Source organism: Hemibagrus wyckioides, linkage group LG10 (assembly GCF_019097595.1).
Source record: "Hemibagrus wyckioides isolate EC202008001 linkage group LG10, SWU_Hwy_1.0, whole genome shotgun sequence".
Classification (NCBI taxonomy): Eukaryota; Metazoa; Chordata; class Actinopteri; order Siluriformes; family Bagridae; genus Hemibagrus; species Hemibagrus wyckioides.
The window spans coordinates 7,273,692-7,294,765 of record NC_080719.1 but is presented as its reverse complement, the minus strand read 5'-3'; the positions used below and the strand labels follow the sequence as shown (position 1 = coordinate 7,294,765).

At 39.8% G+C, this 21,074-nt stretch overlaps 1 protein-coding gene across 1 annotated transcript in view; it reads left to right on the top strand.

The window, feature by feature from the left end:
* Positions 1-20,744, top strand: part of LOC131360369 (CLIP-associating protein 1-like) — a 78,569-nt gene extending 57,825 nt beyond the window's left edge. Inside the window, exons 23-42 of the mRNA XM_058400775.1 lie at positions 2,459-2,566; positions 3,331-3,390; positions 4,653-4,756; positions 5,791-6,035; positions 6,712-6,775; positions 6,910-6,912; positions 7,016-7,179; positions 7,309-7,387; positions 8,272-8,415; positions 10,441-10,587; positions 11,187-11,293; positions 12,219-12,335; positions 13,762-13,909; positions 14,262-14,496; positions 14,606-14,662; positions 14,763-14,953; positions 15,377-15,505; positions 16,077-16,283; positions 16,542-16,658; positions 17,319-20,744. Coding sequence (XP_058256758.1) covers positions 2,459-2,566; positions 3,331-3,390; positions 4,653-4,756; positions 5,791-6,035; positions 6,712-6,775; positions 6,910-6,912; positions 7,016-7,179; positions 7,309-7,387; positions 8,272-8,415; positions 10,441-10,587; positions 11,187-11,293; positions 12,219-12,335; positions 13,762-13,909; positions 14,262-14,496; positions 14,606-14,662; positions 14,763-14,953; positions 15,377-15,505; positions 16,077-16,283; positions 16,542-16,658; positions 17,319-17,405 — 2,513 coding nt within the window. The 3' untranslated portion in view covers positions 17,406-20,744. The remainder of the gene's footprint in view (positions 1-2,458; positions 2,567-3,330; positions 3,391-4,652; positions 4,757-5,790; positions 6,036-6,711; positions 6,776-6,909; positions 6,913-7,015; positions 7,180-7,308; positions 7,388-8,271; positions 8,416-10,440; positions 10,588-11,186; positions 11,294-12,218; positions 12,336-13,761; positions 13,910-14,261; positions 14,497-14,605; positions 14,663-14,762; positions 14,954-15,376; positions 15,506-16,076; positions 16,284-16,541; positions 16,659-17,318) is intronic.
* Positions 20,745-21,074: the final 330 nt, after the last annotated feature.

Here is a 21,074-nt window from a genome sequence, read left to right as displayed (position 1 = left end):
CGCATCCAGAACTAATTAAATTCGTATGCCGAGGTTCCACTGTACTCTGCTTTCCTGCCCGGAAACCACCACGGATGCTGTGTTTCTTTTCTTTTTTTTTTTGTTGTTGTTGGTTTAAATACCCAGAACACATCACATTTCTGTAGTACTACAGCTCTGTCCTTTGGCTCAATTTGCTTGCGGCTTATTTTACCTACAAAAAATGCCAAAAGGGTTCAGTTCAAATAGACTGAACACTGTTTAGGTAAAAACACCTTAAACGCACACTCAAAATCACTTCGGTTCCAGAACTAACACTGTTGGGAATGTGGTAGCTTAGTGGTTAAGGTGCACTACTAATCAGAAGGTTGTGAGCTCAAATCCCAGGTCCACCAAGTGTCCACCTCCAGGCCATTGAACAAGGCCCTTATCCCCTAATTGTTCAGTTGTAAATTGCTCTGGATAAGGGCTTCTGCCAAATGCCGTAAAAATGATCTCAAACCATGAAGCAGCGATGCCGTGGGTTTCAGGGAGGCAGCATTTTATCTCCATGACAACAACTTGAGCCAATATCATTATGGAAATGAACTTTGTAAGAGAAAAGGAAACTGGTAGTTGAACTAATGAGGCAAATCAATTTAGCAATCATGAATCAATGTTCCAAGGAAGAAATTATTTACAGGAAATTGTATTGAACTGAATGGTGGCCTTATACATTATTCACTGAAGAGGTTGTAAAATACTCCATCAAATAATTCTTTGACCTTTAGTGACCTCTCATTACACTATGTAACAAATTTTTACTTTTTTCTTGTTCCTGGGAAATAAGTGTTATTTCCCCATTCTTTGGAACCCAAATAAAGAGAAAAAAGCCATGAAAGTTTGGGTTTGAACCCTGGGCAATGGGATTCTCAAATTCTCATATTTCTCTAAACGTGTGAAAAAGAGTTAAATTATACTTTCCAAAAAACCTCTTGAATTGCAATGAAACTTTGAAAATGTACTATAACTACCTTTAAAAAAAATGAGGTAGAACTCTCTGGAATGTTTCCACCCATTTTTCTAGAATCATCCAGAAATTTGAGGAAGTTCTTGGAAAAAAACAAGAAATTTTGGAGAAAATCAAGTGTCTTTTTCTGGAATATTCTAGAACTCTGTGGCATGTTTTTAGAGCGATTTAGATTTTTCAAGAACTTTCTAGATTATTTGGAAGGTTCTGGATAGAATATTCCAGAATTTTCTATTCATTTCTGTAACTGGGCTAATTTTGAGGTTTTCGTTCTCTTAAAAGCCCGAACCCAAACTTCAAGGGGCTTAATGGCTATTTTTTTTTTTTTTAATCATTTTCCATCTAGCGTAATTGGAAAATGTCATTCACTACCCAGGAACAGAAATCCTGTTACATAAAGTTTATTTGATTGCTTAGTGGTTCCGCTCTTAAACCAGTAGAAACTTTTAGATAATTGTGGTTTTTTTTGTCTAATGGGCAAATCATCGGAAAGTATCTTTCGTCGAATTTTTTCAGGACAAACTGATACCCGCTGTTGTTCACCATCACAAGAAGATTTATATTGTTGAATCATTTTCATATTCCAGCCTTTGAATACTTTGAGACTACAGTACAATTAGTAGAACTGCGTGACATATCCACTCACCTCCAAAAGCACCCGAAACTCTGAAATTAAGTGGAACCACAAAATGACCGCAACATGGACATGTGACATATCAAAACACTCGGCACACTGAGGACAACTCCATGATGAGCATTCTGATAACAACACTTGCACTAATCCCTTCGCCTCCAAAAGTATTGCCACCCTCTCTGTATACATGCCTCTAATAGTATTGGCACCCTATCTACCTCCTCGCATCCAAAATTTTTTGGTGACCTATCTGACCACTCACCTCCAAAAGTATTGGCACACTGTCTGTCCGCTCAGGGACGAGTTTTGCCACAGCAAGCGCCACTCACATTTTCTTCATGTCTAGTTTATTTAATTTCATTTGTGTGCATTTTTTAACAATAGACGTTCTCAAGGAGGAGCTTTACAGAAATCCAGATCTAGATTTAGATCCTGATTTGAGCAAGCCAGTGATGAGGAAAACCTCCCTGAGACACATGAGGAAGAAACCTTGAGAGGAAGCAGATCCTCATGTGTAGTGGGATTCTAAATCATCAGTGTAGAGGTAGTACAGAGTGTGTTGAGTATGAGCAGGTTGTGAATAAGATTCCTGGGATGAATACAGGATTGTCTTTATGATTCCAGCAGCAGGTACAGGAACAAATCAACAGCATCCTCTTCACTCTTCATACCTTCCCTCTTTACCTCGTCTGTGAATCACTTAACCCTTAACCTTCTTTCTCTTTTCTCCTGTGTCCTGTCTTAACTGTTTCACTTTCTTCTCTCCTGCTGCTCGGACATGTGTGTGTGTGTGTGTGTGTTTGTGTGTGTGTGTGTGTGTGTGTGGGGACTGGTAGTGCGGGGTAGTCGTATTCCACGGCCCAGTATGAGTCAGGGTTGCAGTCGTGACACAAGCAGGGAGAGCAGCAGAGACACAAGTCCTGCACGAGGTTTTACTCCCCTTGGTGAGTCCAACACACACACACACACACACACACTCTCTCTCTCTCTCTCTCTCTCTCTCTCTCTGTCTCTCTCTCTCTCTCACACACACACACACACACTCTCTCTCTCTCTCTCTCTCTCTCTCTCTGTCTCTCTCTCTCACACACACACACACTCTCTCTCTCTTTCTCTCTCTGTCTCTCTCTCTCTGTCTCTCTCTCTCTTTCCCTCTCTCTGTCTCTCTCTCACACACACACACACACACACACACACAGCAAAAGTGAGATTTCTTTCACCTGGTCTTATGAAACTAAATAAATTCAGCAGTGTATATATACATCATATATGAGATGAAGAAGAAGCAGTGTGTGATCTTTGCCATGGATCAGGTTCACTCTACTGTCTTCACTTTTTCTTCACTTTGGTAGTCGTTGCACTAAGTTGCTCCAAATTTGCATAAAGTGAAACTTTTTACGTTGTTGGACACGCCCACATCCAGTCGCCAACGATTACTGTTGCAGGAAGTCGTCCACTCTCCCTGAAAACGAGTGCTGGCTTTGTGGCTGTATGTGTAAACACCTCTTTAGAGCAGCTCTTCCTCTCCCTGTTCTCCTTCATCTCTTCACCTGCATGCTGTAACTCAAAACACTCTCAAAACTAAAACGTTCCAGTCCTTCTTACAGTCTTGTCTTCCCAGAATGTGTTTGTATGTTTACAACAATCAAATGCAGTGTAAGAGTTTGGGTTTAAATACTCAGCTGTGTTTGGTTCTCCTGTTGACCAGTGTCTCGACGTCACTCGCGCTCCACCAGTGCCCTGACCGGCGGCGACATTCTGCAAACAGGTGAACGCCGGCATGAGGGGCTCCGAACCCTGAACGGGGCGAGCCAGAGAGCATCAATTCACACATTTCACACCTTCCACCTCAGCTTTGTTTGAATTAATAACATATAAATTGCCTTTATGGTGTAATTATGCATTTATGATCATGGGAAAATTTAAGCAAGGTGTGAAGTGTGTGATTTTTTTTATATATATATATTTTTATATATATTTGTTTTTATTATTTACATATTTATTTTTTATTTACATATTTGTTTATATATATATATAAACAAATATGTAAATAATTTTGCTTGTTTTATGCTGTATGAATTAATGTTTTTTTTTAGTCACTATGGAATTTTGTTGCAGGTTTTTTTGGGGGGGGAATGTGTCACTTGATCTATCAATTTATTTATGATTTATTGTTTATGATTTATTTGTTCATTTTTGGAGCTTTAAAGAAGAGGTTTTCTCAATTTGTGGTTATTTGTACAATATTTTATAAAACCTGCTGGTCCAAATCACCCACAGTTGAAACAATTAAGCAAATAAAATCAAGCTTTTACTGACCGCACTGGTGTTGCATCAAAATATCATCATGATACCATGGACCTTTCTAATTTTTTTTAATTATTATTAAAAAATGAAAAGTATTTTCTAATTCTGTTCGCTGAGATTTTACAGTTTAATGTTAACTGTTATTGTAAATCTCTCCTAGACTGATCTTAGCCTGGAAACAAACCTCTGCTTTAAAACTGCAATAATTACATCCGTAGAAATAGATGCACTGACTGTAAAAAAAAAAATATATTACATTTGTTTGCATTTATTATATATTTTTGTGCTGTTTTTATTTGTATCATTGTACCTTTTTTCTTACATGTATACAGCATTGTGTTTTATTGTGTTTTGTGTTTTTTTTTAAATAATATTTTATGATTTTGTAATGATATTTGTGATATATATATATATATATATATTTTTTTTTAATTGATTAATTGATTTTTAGGTGTTGTTTGTCCATTTTGAAAGTGTTTCTAATTTTAGAATAATGATCATACAATTTATAATACAGTTTACAGTAATAAACTTTAAAGGGTCAGGTTGTTGTGGGGGGTGGGGTTTACTGGGAGGGCTTGGTAAGGGGGAGGGGCTTGTCAGAGTTTCCACTGGAGCTGCAGTTTGAATGACAGTTAGAAGAGAGCTCATCTTGCCTAAAGTAAGGAATAAATTACAATGTTGTTGGCTCTCTCTCTCTCTCTCTCTCTCTCTCTCTCACAGATCGTTTCGGGCTGATCCATCAGGCACGGATCTCTGCCTCAGTCAACGCCATGCGCATCCTGAACACAGGCATGGAGGTGGAGGCAGCAGTGGCTGATGCTCTGGTGAGATTGCGTTTGTTACCTGGCTTTGTTTATAATCCAGCACGCATGTAATACATTTTAGCGGTTAACACCAGAAGTGGGCAGGAATCATGAACCGAATATCCTGACATGTCTTTGCTTTTCCCTCCTCGGCTCTCTTAAATCTCATCAGCTGTTAGGAGACTCCAGGAATAAGGTTTGGGTTTTTTTCTTGACGCATAACCTGTATGTTCTCTTCATCTTCATCATCTCTAGAGTCACAGAACATACTAACAAAAAGCCACTCGCGGTAGATTCTTACGGAGCAGTGCATGCTGTTATAGGAAAATAATTGACCATGCTGTTACTGTGCCAGCAGCAAGTTCAGAAGTGTTTTATTCCTCTTATACCACAGCAACTTGACAGTTGACACTCTACAGTATGAAAGTGAAAGAATTCATAGTTTTTCAGAAGTATTTCTGTTTTTACCTAACCTTTGCCTTTACTAGGGGCAATATATTTATTGAAAACGTAAAAAAATATATTGATTAGATATTTTCACACAAAAACTAAAAGGTGATATCAAACCCATTTCTGCTCTCTGAGATGCCCCAAGTGCTTTTTCTTAAGCGTCTAAAATATGGTGTTATCTTTAACCACTAAAGTTCTGTGTAAGGTTATCCAACAGAGGGATAAACACACATCTCACACTGAAAGCCAACAGACTCCAGACTCATTTTACATCAGACTTGCGCCGTTAAAAACGTATAAATCGTATAATCATATAAATATAAACTCATGAATTCTGTAACAGAAAATTAACAAACACCTTCTGACCAATCAGATTTGAGACCTGGACAGTGCTGTGGTATAACTCGTAAACTGAAGTGTTTCTAGTGCAGTAACAGCTTTTAAAGACACATGACAGCAGTCACTAATCCACTGCATGTTCCTTTCCTCATACATCTTCGGCAGATCCCCGGAAAAGCAGCTGCATGCATAGCGCTTCATTATATCCCAATAGAACAGAGTTATTATACATATCTGATGTCTTGTTCCGCTTTGTGTTTCATTAGCGGAGGCCCGTGCGACGCTGGTATGAGTCTCCTGGCATGTACTCAGATGATGATGCCAACAGCGATGCCTCCAGCGCTTGTTCTGAGCTTTCCTACAGCTCGCGTAACGGAGGAGTGCCTCACTACATGCGCCAGACGGAGGACGTAGCTGAGATCCTGAACCACTGTGCCAGTTCCAACTGGTCCGAGAGGAAAGAAGGCCTGCTGGGCCTCCAGAACCTTCTGAAGAGCCAAAGAACACTCAGGTGAGTTCAGCTAGACACAGTAATTATGGGTTTGTTTTGAGACTGAAAATGTAGGTCCTACATTAGATCAGTGAATTAATGTCCTCGTTAAAACATTTATTATATCCTGAAAGGAAATATCCACATTACAGTAGGGATATAAATGCACCCGTGAGGAATTTAAAACTCGATGAGGTGGTCTTATTCGACAGTCTCCATTACAGACATATTCTACACATGCACGTATAATTAACATTTAATTAGCTTTTTCTATTTTCTGCTTAGCTATACGTTCCTGGTGACGAGCAAACCTGCAGCAGAGGTGCCAATATTTATGGTTTAGACGTAACATTTCAGGTTTTTGACCCCCTGCTACAGTGACACAGGAGACGATTGATACAACTATAGTTTTCTGATTTTTCGGCTGAAGAAGAGGTCAAACTAAACACTAAGAAAATATTTATTACAGGGGATTTGGACACTGGGGATGTGGTCACATTCACAATTTGCTCCAATCCTTATGCTTGTCCATTTTTCCTGCTTCTAACACATCAACTTTGAGGACAAAATGTTCACTTGCTGCCTAATATATCCCACCCACTAACAGGTGCCATGATGAGGACATAATCAGTGTTATTCACTTCACCTGTCAGTGTTCATAATGTTATGCCTGATCAGTGTATTTTGGATCTTTCAGTCGTGTGGAACTCAAGAGGCTGTGTGAGATTTTCACTAGGATGTTTGCCGACCCTCACAGCAAGGTGAGTCACCTACATAAAAATCATATGCATAAAACTTATTGATCTGCTGTAATATGATTGCATGTTGTTTGAGGCTAACAGTTTCTTTTTTATTTTGTTGCATGGCTTTGTGTTGGTGTGAACGACTGCTGCAGAGAGTAAGTATTTTCCTTCTGGGTTTGTTCATTCAATCAGTAATTTCTATGTGTGATATTCGGCTTCGTATGTCATGAATGACTCAAATGATCCTACTACCGCCAGGTTTTCAGCATGTTCCTGGAAACACTGGTGGACTTCATCGTGCTGCACAGAGAGGATCTGCAGGACTGGCTCTTCGTGCTCCTCACACAGCTGTTGAAGAAGATGGGTGCTGATCTGCTGGGATCAGTGCAGGCCAAAGTGCAGAAAGCTCTCGATGTCACCAGGTCTGAACTCTAACGAAAAAAATGGCGGTTTTATTCTACAGTTACATTTTTCCATTGTTGCATTCACTGTCTTGTGTCTTCTCTCTCTCTCTGACTCTCTCTCTCTCGCTCTCTCTCTCTCTCTCACAGGGATTCCTTTCCCTATGATCAGCAGTTCAACATCTTAATGCGCTTTATTGTCGATCAGACGCAAACTCCAAACCTCAAGGTTGGGGAACTTTTTGTTTAACTAACTGAATTGCACTTTTTGACCAAATAGGACAGCGTGAATATTGATAACCACACTCAGTCACATACTTTAATTCACACATCTATTCACATAATTTAGAATCTCCTGTCACTGAGACGAGGATGGATTTCCTTTAGAGTCTGGTTCCTGTCCTTGATTCTTCCTGATCCTTCTCAGTCACCTCTGGTGTGCTTTTTAGGAATAAATAGAAATTAAAATTTGACAGTTTATATCCTGAATTTTCATAACAATATTAATAATTGTCAAAAGCACTACACAAATATAACTGCACACATTGAATTGATTAGAATGGAATCGAATGAAGTATTCTCCTCCGAACATATTCTGTCTATGTCTTAATTTAGTTTAGCAGTATTATAAAAACACATCATTTCGATTGTAAAAATCTGATTGGCTGAGCCAATTTTAAAGCTGCTGTAATGGGAAACAAGGCACTGAGGGATAACAGCCAGTTTCCTTTAAAATGAATGAGATTTTTCTGTGAAAAATTGTATCTAACTTGTTGGCTGATTTATCAGAGGCTGCATTCATCAGAGCATATTAAAAACTGAAGTTTGTTATTTTATTGTGTGTTATTACTAACAACTGAAGTTATTTATTAAACACTTATCGTATTGTTTTTATGGCTATTTTCTATAAGCTCCACTTTGTGCTAAACAAATGACATTCATCTGGGAACAACAAAAAATAAATAAATAACAGACTGTTAATTCATTCACACAGCGAAAATTTTTACATTACAAGCTTGCACAAGAATATTATTCAGTATTTGAGGAATACTTGATGATCCTTCTTAAATCTTTAGCTTCAAGTTTCTGAGTGCTGTTGTCTCTGTCATGTAGGTGAAGGTGGCCATTCTGAAGTATATCGAGTCTCTGGCCCGGCAAATGGATCCCACTGATTTCGTGAACTCCAGCGAAACTCGACTGGCCGTCTCCCGCATCATCACCTGGACCACAGAACCCAAGAGCTCAGATGTCAGAAAGGTTAGGGCTTTTCCTTCATCTCTCAGTAAACATACAGCTGCCCACAAAAGCTCTTGTGATCCACCACAACTGCTCAGCTGTAATTACACACACTAATCATCAGCTGTAATCAGAGACATAGAAAATCTCCAGTGTGGCTTCACAGAGACATCGATTAGAACCCGAGCTGCTCAGTCAGCTTTTAATAAAGTACAGCCTAAAGCTTTCTGACACGCCTAATTCCAAGGCTGGTGTTGTTCTTTTAATTCCCTTTTAATAATCCCCAAAAGATGTGTAGAGTGCTGCAGGGATGACAGATTTTTGTATGCCAGCCTGAAAGTTAGCATTCGGTTCTCTCGACAAAAAGCCAGTTGCATTTTCCCATTGGTTTTTGGATCAGTGCAGAAATTAAGTTTAGGATTCTTACCCATTTTGTTCATCTTTTACACAAATTCTGAATTTTGGACTGAATTTTTGAAGCCTAAATACAATTACCAGAAGTGAAAAAGTTAAAGGTTATCATTGAACACACCACGAAATACGCCACAGTCACATGACTTCAACATTCAATCCTGATAAGGATTCACTGTGATCTTTTTGTGGATGAATGACTGAATGAATGAAAAGTTGTTTGTAAGAGCATGAGTATAAACACATCAAGGCTGTAGTAGATGACTTTCCTTGTTCCGTGTAATGGCTTTTAATGGGACACAAAAGCTTAAAAAAATCACATAAGCCTGTAATGCATGTCTTTGGACTGTGGGAGAAAACCGGAAAATACTGACGCCTGAGGAGAACATGCATTGAACTTCACGCCCACTGGGTGGCGATGGGAAACGAAATCTGGATCCTTGAGGTGTGTGGCAAACCCCTGTAATAAAAAGTGTAATAAATCACATGTTTATGACTCGACTATAAGAAACATGGCCATATTCCATATATCAGGTGGTCCATTAGTGGTCCAAAGAGGGAAATTCTACCTCCAAAGTGAATCGTATTAGAGCAAAGTGTACCCAAGTTTTCTGACTGTATGTGTGTGTACATGTGTGTGTGTGTGTGTGTCAGACCCTGCACAGCTGGGTAAGTGAGGAGCTAGCAGGCAGGCTCAGCTCACTCACCCCCCTCCCTGTGGAGGGCAACCTGGAGGAGAGATGTAAGCAGGTAGTCCAAGTTTTACTTTAAACCTGCATGACGGCGTGTAAACCACACTCAGCTCGTTCTCTCTCTCTCTGAAGCCGCTCTTCTGGATAACCTTCAACTCTTCTTATTCCAGACTCTTAACCTGTTGAATGCGGGAAGATGGTGTCCTAAATGTGTATCTGCAGATTTGTGATTCTTTCTCTGCCATGCTGAGAACTTGTCATCTATCTAACGTTTCTGTTGCTTTGGACTCGTATGATGCATCATGCATGCCCGGAAATGCAGACTCTAACCATTTCTTCAGATCTTTCTATGGTTTTAACATCTGTCTTCCTTAATGGCTGCATTTCTATATTTATTTATTTATTTATTTACAGATGGATAATATTAGGATCTAAGACTATTTTAAGACTGTGTTTAACTGAAGGAAATTTAATTCATAAAAAATAAAGTGTGATGATGTGGTATGTTGTTATGAGAAAATTATCAATGATGTGCTGATGTGTGGTCTGTTTATTCCTTTAGTACTGAATGATGTAGATGAGTTGTTATTACAGAAATGATAATAATACCAGCATTGATATAAACTTGAGATTTAAAGTAATCAACTATTTTTGGATTGGATTTCTATTATAGATATTAAACAAATTGACCAATCAGAATCAGGATGACTGATCAGCTGTCTTTTTGCTGATCTAGTTTTGAGCCATTTCTATTTTCTAAGACATTTAATGTTGCTTTTTCCTCTAATTTCTCTCCTGTTTGTTTATTACTGCTTCAAGTATCACGCTATGATACTTGTACAAGTTAAGCTATGGTACGAAGCAGCCGCAAGTTCCTCCAGCTCTTCGGCGTGGCTTGTCCATCGTAGTCCTCGTCTCACTGTACGCTGTTCTTCTATCGCAGGCCGCTCAGATGGTCCTGATCTCCCTGTTCGAGCTGAACACACCAGAGTTCACCATGCTTCTGGGAGCACTGCCTAAAACTTTCCAGGATGGGGCCACCAAACTCCTGCATAATCACCTGAAGAACTCCAGCAATGCTACAGCCATGGTACGTCAACATCACAACTTTGCTACTGAAACATTTACAGCAGATGGATGCTGAAGATTATTATACAGTAGGGCTTTTCACACTAGACTTAACCCCAGGATATGTGAAACTTCATTGGATATCCATGAATGCCTGGTCAACTTCATGACAAAATTAAAAAGGCCAAAAAAGCTTAGAAATCTGTGAAAGATACTGAAAGCAATATTTTCCTGGGTGCAGAACAGCAGGCATCCTTTTTTTCTGACTTAAGTGAAAGCAAGAGATAAGTTATTTAAAGTTGTCTCATCATGGATGGTTGACACTGCAAATATGCAAATACCAACCCAGGGTTTAGGAGTGAACGGTGCGAAACATCAGATTATAAAGGATTAATTGTTAACCTTGGGATAAGTATAAGCAGGTGAGATCCTGACCTCAGGATTCTGATCAGCCAGAGAGTACAGTGGCACAGGTTTAACAATTTCATGTGCAGACTTCTTAGCATTTAAGAGCATTTGCAGATTTATAATCCTCTACAGCTGAAAATACCACTTCAGGCACTCTATGGATTTATTCAGTCAGTAGTGCAAATCTCATTTGTTTCTCTTTTCACATTTCAGAGTTCGCCGAGCAACACAGTAGGCCGCACGCCTCCGAGACTCTCTGGTTCCCGCACCAGTCCCCTGACATCCCCCACAAACTGCTCTCATGGGGGCCTCTCACCCAGGTACTACAACACTGCTGTAAAAGCCCCAGAACATTCTGGAAGTACATGTGTAGCACCACTTTTTTTGGCTTCTCATTAAAAAACCTGCAGATGTTTTGTACTTAAACAGAATTGTTGAACTTTCCAATCGTCTGCATGCATCTCGGCACAGCTCTGCATGTGAAACCGAATCCATAAACAAGTAACAAAGCAATAGTCCTTGACCGAATTGCTAAACATGCTACAGGTTTTCGTTTCATTAACAAACAGGATTAAGAGTTAATGCACTGTACGAACGTATAGTCCTTTGCACAAGTATTCACCCCCCTTGAACTCCACATTTTGTATTGTTCCAACCAGGTATTAAATGGACTTAATAGAGATTGTATCTATGATAATAAAATGAAAAGAATATGGCACAACCATGTATCTGAAAAGCAGATATCAGCAGAAATATTAGTGGACAAGAGGGCAATAATCAAAGAAGCAACCGAGGATAACTGTCAGTGTGATGCTATCACCACCATGCTTCATTATAGGGATGGTGTTATCAGTGTGAATGCTTTTTATCAACATAGTGCTTTTGGACAAGGCCAGAAGGTTCAAATTTGGTTTCAACAGACCAGCAACCCCCAGCTCCTCTCTGCTTGGCCTATTTTTTGTAGAATCGTGACATTAAATCCTACATAAATCTACTTCTGTTTCAGGTTGTAACATTACAAACTGTGGAAAAGTTCAAGGGGGCGAATACTTATGCAAGCCGATCCCATGTTTAGTTATGGATCTCTGCTGCTCTTTAACAATACTAATCCTGTTACATTAACCATTACTCTGACCTTCTAACACGCAAAGCCTGTTTTCCTCTGCTTTTCCTTCCTTTTCTTCTCTTTCTCCTTTTTCTCTTTGTTTTTCTTTCTCCCTGCATCACCCCTTGTTCCTGACTCAGTCGTATATGGGGCTGGAGTTCGAACGGTCTATCAAAGGCCACGTGTCCCTTCACTCCCCCTCCCTCTGGCCCTGGCACCCCCCCTCTCCGACTTGGGCGCCGGGCCCCCTCGCCCAGGTAACGGCCTTCCGCCTGGGGGTCACAGCGGGGGTCAAAGGTCATGGGGATTCACTTTCCCATTTAGACACAGGCTGTTGCTTATTACTCATTTGCTTGTATTGCATTTATTACACGTTCCTACAGGAAAAATGTCTCATTATGTCCAGCGCTCAAGTTTTCTTCACATCTCATCCTTCACATTACATTTCCTCCTGATATCAGATCAGTGTCCTTTATTCCACGCTTATTGCTTTACTATTTCGAATCTATCCCTTTCACTTCCTTTATTCGAGTGTCTGTTCTCTGTCTTAATGTTTTGTTCTGCATCTGGATGAAGATTAAACTAAAGCCTCGGTCAGGAGCTGTTGACAAGACTACAAACGCACATAAAACGTAACGTTCAGCATGTCTAATGCTCACAGAGCCTGTCCTCAAGGGGATTCCACAAAGTGAGCTAAATATATTCAGAGCGTCTCAAACGCAGATGGTTTCACTAAACTGCACATTTCTAGTCACACTTAATTACCGTCTAATAGAGATGACAGATACGGCTAAAGCTTTATACAGCATTGGGATATCTTTTTAAAAAATTTGAATTGTAAAGTAGATTCACTACAGATGTCTAGAAATGGCTACTGAAAAAGTTGTTATTGTGAGATCTGTCTGTTGAACTAAACTACGTGCTTAGAGTGTCACATGATTTGGTTTTTTGTACATGAACAGTATTTCATACATACAAATTTCATAAAATACAAATTCATACATACTCCAACCTGATGCTAGGGTTAGCTTAGAAACTTTTTGGTAAGCTCCTTGCCATTTGTTCGTCGTGTAAATTTAAGGGGAGCTTGGCTTTATGGCTGAACATGATGCCGGATTTACGCTTGAGGGATTTACACTGACGTGATGATGTATGTAGTCGGAATGGTGTAACCGCATTACCGATGTGACAGAATATTTGTTGCTACTTAATCTGTTGTCATTCAGTATGTTGAAGACTTTAACCAGCATTAAATCTGTGTCTCTGGAGGATAATTCCTTGGAGCAGAATGACCTGGATGATTCTCAAATGAATGCACTGCCATAAAAAAAAAATCTGACTAAACTTTTAAATGGTCTTTGTGTGTGTGTGTGTGTGTGTGTGTGTGTGGCTTTTCAGGATTCACTCTATTCCTTAACAGTTACTTTTACATAAAAGTAAATAAAGCTTAGTTCATTATGGTGCGTGTGTGTGGTGTGTGTTGAGGGGGGTAGGGTTGGCTGGCTGTTCAGGATTTACCCCACTGCTTTGCTTATCATTGACAGTTACATTCACATCACAGTAAAAATGCCTTGTTATGGTGTGTGTGTGTGTGTGTGTGTGGCTTTTCAGGGTTCACTCTATTCCTTAACTTTTACATAAAAATAAAGCTTAGTTCATTATGGTGTGTGTGTGTGTGTGCAGCATGCTGGAATATGACACAGAGAACATGAACTCAGAGGAGATCTACAGCTCTCTGAGAGGAGTCACTGAAGCCATTCAGAGCTTCAGCTTCCGCAGCCAGGAGGACAGCTACGAGCCAATCAAACGCGACGCCAAGAAAGACGACGCAGTGAGTTTTATTTCACTTTGTAGTGGACAAAATGGACTGATCATTACCGCCACTCTCACAGCATTGGTTTACATTGTATATCTCCAGCTGTGCTTTGATCAGAAATACATTATGAATATAAATAAGTCATATGTTACATGTTAATAACTAAAAAAATAATTAAGAGGGATCAAAGTTCTGCCCTAAATAGCAAAACAGATCTTTAGTCCAGACCTATAGTCCAGAAGCTCATCAATATATGTATATGTTTCTGTTTAATTACATCTATGAAGCTTCCATATCTTATCAAATATAGATTTTCTTTCAGTCCTGTAGCTTGTATTTTAAGAGTCATGGTCTGCATCTCACACAGAGTGCAGTCGCATCCTCCGCCGCAGATCCCCGGCTAGGTACGGACATGACGGAGGGAGGCCGAACAGCTCTGGACAACAAGACCTCGTTACTGAATACACCGTCCCCTCGCTCTTTCCTGGGGCCGAGGACACGCGAGTACAATCCATACAACTACACCGACTCCATCAGCACTTTAGATAAAGCTGCTCTGAAGGAGGCGGTGTTCGATGATGATGTGGAACAGCTTCGTGACGGTAACGTTTTTATTTATTTACTGATTGATTGATATTGAAATGTTTTACTGGACATCACGCAGTATTTTCAATTCTGTAACACGATGAAGAATTCTCCGTTCTTCTTCAGGTCGTCGTCAAGAGTTTGGTGAGAACAAAATCATGGCTCCCAAAAGTTATTCTGCAGGTAACTGTCATTTTGCTAAGTTCAGTTTCTTGAGCTGTTAAACAAACACGTCAGTTATCCGAGTATGATCTTATGTCATTTCCTTTCTGCCATCGGCCAGGCCCTGCTCAGCACTTGGAGCTGGTCGGTGACCTCCTGAAAGAGCTGTCCAGTCACAGCGAGCGTGTGGAGGAGAGGCGGGCCGCCCTGTTGGAGCTGTTGAAGGTGACCCGTGACGACAGCGTAGCCGTATGGGAGGAGCATTTTAAAACCATGCTGCTGCTGCTCCTTGAGACGCTGGGAGACAAAGATGTGAGTGATCCAGTATATAGCACTTATAGAGATGTGTAACAGCACAGTGACCTGGCAACCTCCTCTCTCACACACACCTGAAGAAGCCTCTACATTTTATATAAGTAATGTTTTCCTGTTTTACAGACACGCTGATGTAGCATTGCGGTGAATGAATAATATATTGAAATAATTTTAGCTAACAAATATGCTATAGAAATAAACTTTAACGAAGCGTCAAATCTATCCCTACAATTCAATTAGAAATGGTAAAGATAATTAGAAACATTTTGCACTGTGGAACCATTTCACGGCCCTGGTTTTATTTCACGATCCAAAAATCAGTACCAAGTTTTAACAGTTTCAATGCTTCTGGATCAGGAGCTGGATTAGGAATGTGTGGATCCATGACTAACAGTCTATTTTGCTGATTTTTCTGCTCAGCACACCATCCGGGCGCTGGCTCTGCGTGTGCTGAAAGAGATGCTGCGCAGTCAACCCACACGCTTCAGGAACTACGCCGAACTGACCATTATGAAAACACTAGAGGCGCATAAAGACTCCCACAAAGAGGTCAGGCACAAGTGGTGTAAATAAACTTTTATTTTTTATTGTTTATCGGCTGAGCTGGAAAAGTCTGAACATTGCTAAATTGTGCAATAAACTAATGGGAACGATGATGGCATGCAGGTCTTTCAGCCTCTCAAGTGGAAACAGGGAACACATCGCATTTCTTCTGGCAATTTCTGCTTTTATTTTTACCCCCTGTGAAGATCCTGGATGGAACCTTGCCTACAGTCATTCTTCTTATAAGCCATCTCATGCAGAGTATTTGAGATGTTAGTTATGTTAACATTTGCTCAGTTAAAAATGCTAAGCAGTTCACGTTACTTATATGTTATTTATAAATGTACACATTTAAAGTGGAATTTCTGTAAAGCTGCTTTGAGACAATGTCTATTGTTAAAAGTGCTATACAAATTGAATTGAATTGAACTGAACTGAATCAAGGCCAAAGAGCAGCTCAAGAGCAGTCCAAGGAAGTTAAATGTACAACCTTGCAGCACCGAACATATTGCCACAGCCCTGGTTAGAAGTACATGTCCTTGAGCATCATGTCTCTGTGTTTGTGTGTGTCGTTAAGGTGGTGCGTGCAGCAGAGGAAGCCGCCGCCACCCTGGCTTCCTCCATCCACCCGGAGCAATGCATTAAGGTGCTGTGTCCCATCGTACAGACTGCAGACTACCCCATCGACCTGGCCGCCATTAAAATGCAGACCAAGGTCATCGAGCGCATTCCAGAAGATTCCCTTTATCAGCTGCTGCCTGACATCATCCCCGGTTTGCTACAGGTAATATGCACACATATGTACATGTAAAAACACACCTGCTCACTGTGCGGTGCAGACACACACACACACACACACACACGATACATACCTAGTACACTCAGATGTTTCAACCCTGTTCTAGGTAAACCCTTGAATAATACGAAGTTTATTAAACAGTGCTACAGAAACACAAAGCCATTAGCACATACCTAATAACAAGAATGTTGTAGCCGGTTTTTTGTACTAGGTCACTTTCATCTGTGTGTGTCTGTGTTCCAGGGTTATGATAACACTGAGAGCAGCGTGAGGAAAGCCAGCGTCTTCTGCCTTGTGGCAATTTATTCTGTGATTGGAGAAGGACTGAAGCCTCATCTTGCCCAACTGACAGGCAGCAAGGTAAATCCGCAGACACTGTGTATGTGTGTGTGTCTGTGTGTGTAGATATGTTTACATGGATACTCACTAGAAGCTCAGGCTTTGGTTCCAAATGTCTAGAGGGGCTCAGTGCTTTATATATTCCGTTCCTTCACTATTCACTACTACTAAAGAAAAGCACCTCTTCTGTTCTAACTGCACATGTTTTTTAGGTAGGGGGTTTTGTGTGTGTGTGTGTGTTTATGTATGTATTTATGTAATTATGTACATATGTATGTGTGTGTGTGTTTGTGTGTGTTTATGTATGTATTTATGTAATTATGTACATGTGTGTGTGTTTGTGTGTGTGTTTATGTATGTAATTATGTACGTGTGTGTGTGTGTGTGTGTGTGTGTGTGTGTGAGATTTCATATAAATTGCCTCTTGCTTCTATGTTCCAACATACAATTTACAAAGTAGAAACTTCTTCAGCCAGCATTTTCTATTCCTGATGTTTTTAATAAAAAAAATCATGAATAACTATCCGAGGCCAGGAAGGCCAGAAAATAGCCTTAAGCACATCTTGGAACACAAAAAAACGAGTATTCGCCAGCTGTGAATTCGGCCCTGTACACATGTGTTGTTTTTATTGTCATATCATGGCAAACCTTCAATCCCGTCCTCACCTTGTCCTCTGACAGATGAAACTGCTGAACCTCTACATCAAGCGAGCCCAAACTACCAACAGCAACAGCAGCAGCTCCTCCGACATCTCATCACACAGCTAAACCCGACCAATCACATCGGAGACCCATCCCAACCTCGCGCCCCGTCCCAGTTTTACTGAAACAACCCGGTTTTCTTCAGAACAGCTCAACCCTAGGATCAGAAGTCTTCTTTTAATTAAAAGATAACAGTGTGTGGTACTGAACTGGTCACTTTTATTGCTGTATTCTTGAATGTGTGTGTAACGTACGAGACATTAACAGGAGCAGCTGTGCCTCTGTCCAGTTTCTCTGTATTCTCTTCTAATGCAATCTGTTTCTACTGAAGGAGTACTCGTGCGTTTTTCTCATTACCACATCTGCACAGTGTGTGTAATGACAACATTTTAAGAAAAAACAATTTTCATTTTTAGAAAATTGCCCTTTACTGAGAAAACCTCTTTCTATACTACTTCCTTGCTTAAAATGAAAGTTTAGGGGCAGTTGCTTAGGGGACAACACTTTAAGTTAAATCTCTAAATCTGTACAATTCAGTTGTTTAGAAACAGAACCTTGTTTTTGAGGGAGGCATCTGTCGGTATATGACCTAGACCCTGTAACACTAAGGAAACTCTATGGAAATGCCAGAGGTTCGGCAAGACGGCACACGTGAAGTATCTGAAATATCAGTGTTAGGACATAGCGTGCTGAAACATAACATTTTATCGTTTGGAGTTTTTAATTCTTGTGATATAGACTCATCTGCCCTTAGACATGTGCTCTAAGTCTAAATCATTCATGCAAACGTACAGGAAAAAAAAAAGTTTTTCTCAGTACAGTGAAGCATCCAGGGAAACACTGACCAAGAAAAAGTCTTGTATGAAGATTATAATGGAAAAAGAAAAAATCCCTTTTTAAAAAACATCATTCCTTCAGCGGCACGGCAGAACCGTAGCTGGCTGCATTTTCAATTCGATCGGGCATCAAATTCATGTCAAAGATAAAGAGTTCTTGACTGGAAAAAAAAACAGACAAACAATCGCTTTCGTCCGTTCACTGAGGGACGTTTTAGTGAATGTATGAACTAGCTGAATTCATTCCTATGTAGGTGTCTAGACATCTTTATCACTTCTGCCTCAGATTTCCGGAAAATTCTCTTGCATGGACCTTACAGACCTTTCTTTTATTTATTTATTTTTTGCAGGACTTTTTAATTCTAAATATGTAAGAACAGATTGTAGTTGTATAGTAATTGTCCTTTTGTCCATTAAGATGGGGGGGGGGGGTATGGGGGGCAATGAAGGATAAATTTAATCCCTGGTTCCTGTTATACCTGAATTTGCTTGATGATCATTCGGCTAGTTCGGTGACGTCCGTATGGAAGCCTGTTTAGAATAATATAGAAACAGCCTTTTCTTTTTGATTTGAAGAGATTTAAAAGGATCATTCATCTCATAGACCCCAAAATATCTTTCAGCTAAAAGATTAAACCTGATTAAACAAATACCTGATTAAAATACCGCTATGAAATGTGACTCGGCTCTAATGCTAAGGTATACATGTTTAGTACAAATCTAAATTTTTTAGAGCAATAATTCTGAACTGATCCAAATTGGATTTACTTTTAGGCAAACCACTTGTCCAATTTTAATGGTTGTAGGAAAAGTCTGCGGCTGTTTGGCTTTTAACGTAACTTCTTGCTGTTGATAGCCTGGCTCTTTTAGTTACTACACTTTGTGCTCTTGAATGCTGAATGTTATCAGTGTGTCGTGTTTGTTACCTAACGATTAGGCCATGTGCTAAAGTTAAGATGAGAGAAAAAATATTTCCGGTAAATGTTTTTTTTTGTTTTTTTTGCCGCCTCTGTTGTACAGCTAGAGACTGAAGAGCAGTAGAGAACTCAATAGATAACTATTTCAGTCACCCTGGATGTGTATTATGTATGAAAGCGAATGAAAACAGTGTTCCAGGTTACGCCTAACGTCTCGTAGTAGTGAGTTTGAACAACTAGGGCATGATTTCTAGATTGTTGTCTAGAGCATCGGTTCTAAGACTGGGTTCAGGCCCAGAGACTCCAGCGGTCTGTGATTTATTCATGTGTTTATGGCGACGAAAAGAAGTCACAGTCCACTTTTGATATTATTTCAGATTCCCCTGTTGTTGTTGTTGTCAAATAATGAGGCTGATAATATCTGAATGAGTTTTGTTTACGCATGTGCTGAGGGAATTTCTGTAGAATGTTATTTTTCACACGCCGAGGAATCCCTGACTGCAAAAAGTTGGTGAAGCCCTGATCTAGACTTAGTGCTACAAGACAGATACTAATAAACAAAGTCAGAAAACATTCAAAACTGGAAAAAAAAAGAAGAAAAGTATCTATGCAAGTAAAAAAGGAAATGAATTTAATGTGTATAATTAGAGGAGAGATTATTATTATTATTATTATTATTATTATTATTATTATTATTATATAAGAGATAAACCATCATCCGCCGCATTTCTAGATTGTTTTACTAATGAACTACTAATTTCAAGCTTGAAACGATCGATCCGATTTCTGGGGGGGGGATAAACCCAGGCGCAAAAACGATCCGCTTATTATCCGTTTCAAGCCTTAAAATTACAGTAGTGTCAACAACTAGGCGTAATAACCATCGAAATCGTGGAATCTGCCTCCGTTCGAGAGATTTCTACTCGCTTAGATATGACATGTGGCAGTGCTCCAGTATTTGACCATTTTAGCGATGTTTTAATCGACCGCCCTGAAGAGTTCCTCCTGCATGCAGGTTGAAAAGCATGCGTGTTTTAGCAGTCGCTTTGCGAAATCCGAGCTCTTCTGGTGTAAACCCAGTACTGTAACGGTGTGTGCAGGAAGCAGCATCGTACTGTAGCTGACTGAGTAATAATCCTGGTTGTGTGTATACTGTAGATATGTTTACATGGATACTCGCTAGGAGCCCAGGCTTTGGTTCCAAATGTCTATGGGGCTCAGTGCTTTATACGTTCCCTTATCTCACTATTCACTACTACTAAAGAAAAGCACCTCTTCTGTTCCAGCAGACTCTGTTCACAAGCTGCAAATGCTTTTTTCTAGGTGGTGTGTGTGTGTGTGTGTGTGTGTGTGTGTGTGAGAGGAAATGCCAGTGTTTCAAAGGACTGTTACAACGGCAGCCAGTACAATGCTTTTGCTGACGTATTGAACTATTAGCCGCCGCCGCCTCTCGCTTTACCGTGCATGCCTTTCGTTTAGCTGCTCTTATTTAATATCCATATCTGTATTTATGTGTTTTTATTTTGTGTGCGTTCCAGCAGCTGTACATAAAGACCTCTTCTTCTTTTTTTTTTTTTCTTCGTTGAACTTCCACCTGTGATAGAATCTGTAAGCACCATTTTGCTCTAGATAAAGCAAAACCTCTGAGTTTTCCACCGTCTCAGTGTCCGTGTCTTTCTTCAAATAGATTTTGTGTATGTGAAATACATTTTCAGAAAAAGATCTGTTTCATGTCCTAAATTCTGATCGGAGTCATATTGTACAATCATCGCGTCATCTTAAGACTGAAATAAATGAACTTTGTGTTAAATCAATAAAACTTTCAGACTGTGTTGCTTAGCACCAGGTTGCACTGCTAGCAGACTCCATTGTGTGGTAGAAAAATAGTAGTTTATTGCAGATATGATGCTAAATTTGATCATATTGTTATGTAAGTTATAAGCATTTCAAGACCGTGAACTCACAACAATCCACTAACTCCA